Below are 3,348 nucleotides of genomic sequence, written 5' to 3'. Positions count from 1 at the left end.
TAAATAAAAAAAATAACTCTCCCAAGAAAACCTTTTCAGGTTCTAAATATCCAAATTATATTTGGAAAAACATCATTTATATTTTGGATCTCTTAGTTTTTATCGAAGGGTAAGAACCCATTTAAATGAATAAAAGTTGAAAGACAACAATTAAGTCACTCGTCTATTTCTATCGTCCCATAAAATGATAGAACCCCATACAAAAATATAGCCGCAACTGTTTTTTTCCATGAGACTTCATAACAAATAACAACCATCTTCACAAAATAAAATTATAACTCTAAAAACAAATAGTTTCACAACCCTTCAATGCACAAACTTGATGGTCATCTAACATAAGAACTTAATAGAAATATCATAAGAATCGTGATCCTCTTAAAAACTTATAACCTTCAGTCTTTTCGTTCTTACTTTCCCATCACCCTTATCGGTTTTGATTCCAGCTCCACATAATATTAGGGGAGGCAAACACACGTGTTTGCACATTAGTATTGATGTTCATACTCACCACCGTTGTTGTTATCTGCGGTCACATTTGCACCATTGTCTTTCTTGTATGGTACAACATCTGAACCACTTCCATTTTTGTTTATGAGTAAATTTACACCACCTTTGTTTTTGTATGCGAGCACGTTAACACCACCTTTATTTCCATTTGCAAGTACATTTACTCCACCTTTGTTTTTGTCGGCGAGCACATTTACTCCACCTTGGTTCTTGTTTGCGAGAATATTTACTCCATCTTGGTTCTTGTTTGATAGAACATTTACTCCCCCTTGGTTCTTGTTGGAGAGCACATTCACTCCGCCTTTGTTGTTGTCAGAAAGGACATTTACCCCACCTTGGTTCTTGTCAGAAAGTACATTCACTTCGTTTTGGTTTTTGTTTGAAATCACATTCACACCATTTTTGTTGTCGTCAGCGAGCACATTAACACCGCCTTTATTTTTGTCTGTGAGCACATTCACGCGACCTTGGTTCTTATCGGAGAGCTCATTCACTCCTCCTTTGTTGTTGTCAGAAAGCACATATACTCCACCTTGGTTCTTGTCAGAAAGTACATTCACTCCGTTTTGGTTTTTGTCTGAAAGCACATTTACACCATTGTTGTTGTTGTCTGCGAGCACATTAACACCTCCTTTGTTTTGGTCGGCGAGCACATTTACTCCACCTTGGTTCTTATCTGAGAGCACATTCACTCCGCCTTGGTTCTTGTCAGAAAGTACATTCACTCCGTTTTGGTTTTTGTCTGAAAGAAAATTTACACCATTGTTGTTGTTGTCAGCGAGCACATTAACACCGCCTTTGTTTTGGTCTGCGAACACATTCACTCCACCTTGGTTCTTATCTGAGAGAACATTCACTCCTCCTTTGTTGTTGTCAGAAAGCACATTTACTCCACCTTGGTTCTTGTCAGAAAGTACATTCACTCCGTTTTGGTTTTTGTCTGAAAGAACATTTATACCATTGTAATTGTTGTCAGCGAGCACATCGACACCTCATTTGTTTTGGTCGGCGAGCACATTTACTCCACCTTGGTTGTTGTCAGAAAGCACATTCATTCCACCTTGGTTCTTGTCAGAAAGTACATTTACTCCGCCTTGGTTCTTGTTTGAAAGAACATTTACACCATTGTTGTTATTGTCAGAGATAACATTAACCCCTCCTTTGTTTTGGTCGGCGAGCACATTTACTCCTCCCTGGTTCTTATCTGAGAGCACATTCACCCCGCCTTGGTTGTTATCAGAAAGTACATTAACTCCACCCTGGTTCTTGTCAGAGAGTACATTGACTCCATTTTGGTTGTTGTCTGAAAGCACATTCACACCATTTTTGTTGTTATCGGAGAGCACATTTACTCCGCCTTGGTTCTTATCCGAGAGCACATTTACTCCACCTTGGTTGTTGTCATAAAGCACATTTACTCCGCCTTGGTTATTGTCTGAAAGCACATTTACACCATTTTTGTTGTTGCCGGCGATCACATTTACTCCACCTTGGTTTTTGTTTGAGAGCACATCTATACCTCCTAATCGCCTCTGTATGAGTGTTTAAATGCTCTTGTCAGAAGCACAAAATGCCGATAAAAAATAAAATAAGAATATATGCGAATTTTTTTATGGAAATTGATGACAAGGGCAGGATAAACTTGAGGGAGAAAAAAGTAACTATTCTATACTGAGAGCAAGTTTTATGATGGAAAAATTCCATCTTCCATGTTTCATGCCAACAAACCACTTAAAGCATGATCATGGAAATGCAAGCCTAGTAGTAAAAACTTTTAAAGCGACAAGAGAAACAACGTTAAGATATTATTTGCATTGACACTCCTAAAACTTAGTGTTGAGCATTAATCCTAATGACGCTCAACGTGAATTGGAATCACACTCACCTAAATTTATTTAAGTGATTCTTTATTTTAACCTTATTATTTCTTTGAAAAGACGTCTTTTATCGTAGAATGTTGTACATCTATTTTTATATTCCCAGTTTCAGATTTCTTTCTCTCTTTTTCTTTTGAAATAGTGATAATGATAATGATAATGATAGTAACAGCACTAACAATAATAGATAAAATGTAAATATAAAATTATTATATCATAATAATAATAAAGTACCTGAAAAATAATATTATATTTATTTAAAAATACTGGAATTAAAAAACCTATTTTATTCTAATTAGATTGTATTTCGAAATAATAATTAAAATATGTCTATATTCGACATTGGTTCCATCAACAACATCTCAGCATAATGATTTACCAAACAAAATTTACATTTTGTTAGTCTCGCAACATATAATATGTTGTAGTTTACTAAATGTCCAACTGCTTTATTTTCACAACACAACACAACTGAAAAATACATGTCTAAAACTCTCGATAATTATATAAAATTCACCTTTAGGGATGGTATTTAAATGCATTCCAACACGTACTAGCAGCTAGCCAATGGATTTTAACAAAATGACTAATACAGGGAGATAGAATACGTACCGCGTGGACAATGGATGAACACATCATCCCAATTAGACCAAGAAAAAGGATCGTAGTAAACATACTGCCGCTACGGTTTGCCATTTCTAATTCACCTGATCAACTCAACTTGAAATATGTTAATTCTCTCTCTCTCTACCAAAGTTTGTCGACCTCCTAAATAAGATTGACTTGCTTTTTAAAGAGAAAGAGAACTTAACTTGATAGATAGTGGAAACTTGATGAGATTTAAATGGGAAACAGAGCTCTATTTATAGCAATGCCTCCTAGATTCTCATTGGATAGTCTCTGATTAGTTCTGTTTCAAGAAAATAAATAATGTTTGGATTAATTGATTTTCTTTTAGATATGA

At 35.4% G+C, this 3,348-nt stretch overlaps 1 protein-coding gene across 1 annotated transcript; it reads right to left on the bottom strand.

Moving 5' to 3' along the window:
- Positions 1-485: 485 nt before the first annotated feature.
- LOC113291495 (uncharacterized protein DDB_G0290685-like) lies at positions 486-3,080 on the bottom strand. Its single transcript, XM_026541021.1, has 3 exons — positions 2,997-3,080; positions 1,535-2,039; positions 486-1,447 (listed from the first exon to the last, which is right to left on the bottom strand). The coding sequence occupies exons 1-3, from the start codon at positions 3,078-3,080 to the stop codon at positions 486-488; spliced, it is 1,551 nt and encodes a 516-aa protein (XP_026396806.1).
- Between the last annotated feature and the right edge of the window lie 268 nt (positions 3,081-3,348).

This window comes from Papaver somniferum, chromosome 6 (assembly GCF_003573695.1).
Source record: "Papaver somniferum cultivar HN1 chromosome 6, ASM357369v1, whole genome shotgun sequence".
In the NCBI taxonomy this organism is placed as follows: domain Eukaryota; kingdom Viridiplantae; phylum Streptophyta; class Magnoliopsida; order Ranunculales; family Papaveraceae; genus Papaver; species Papaver somniferum.
This window is presented reverse-complemented; position numbering and strand designations above follow the sequence as displayed.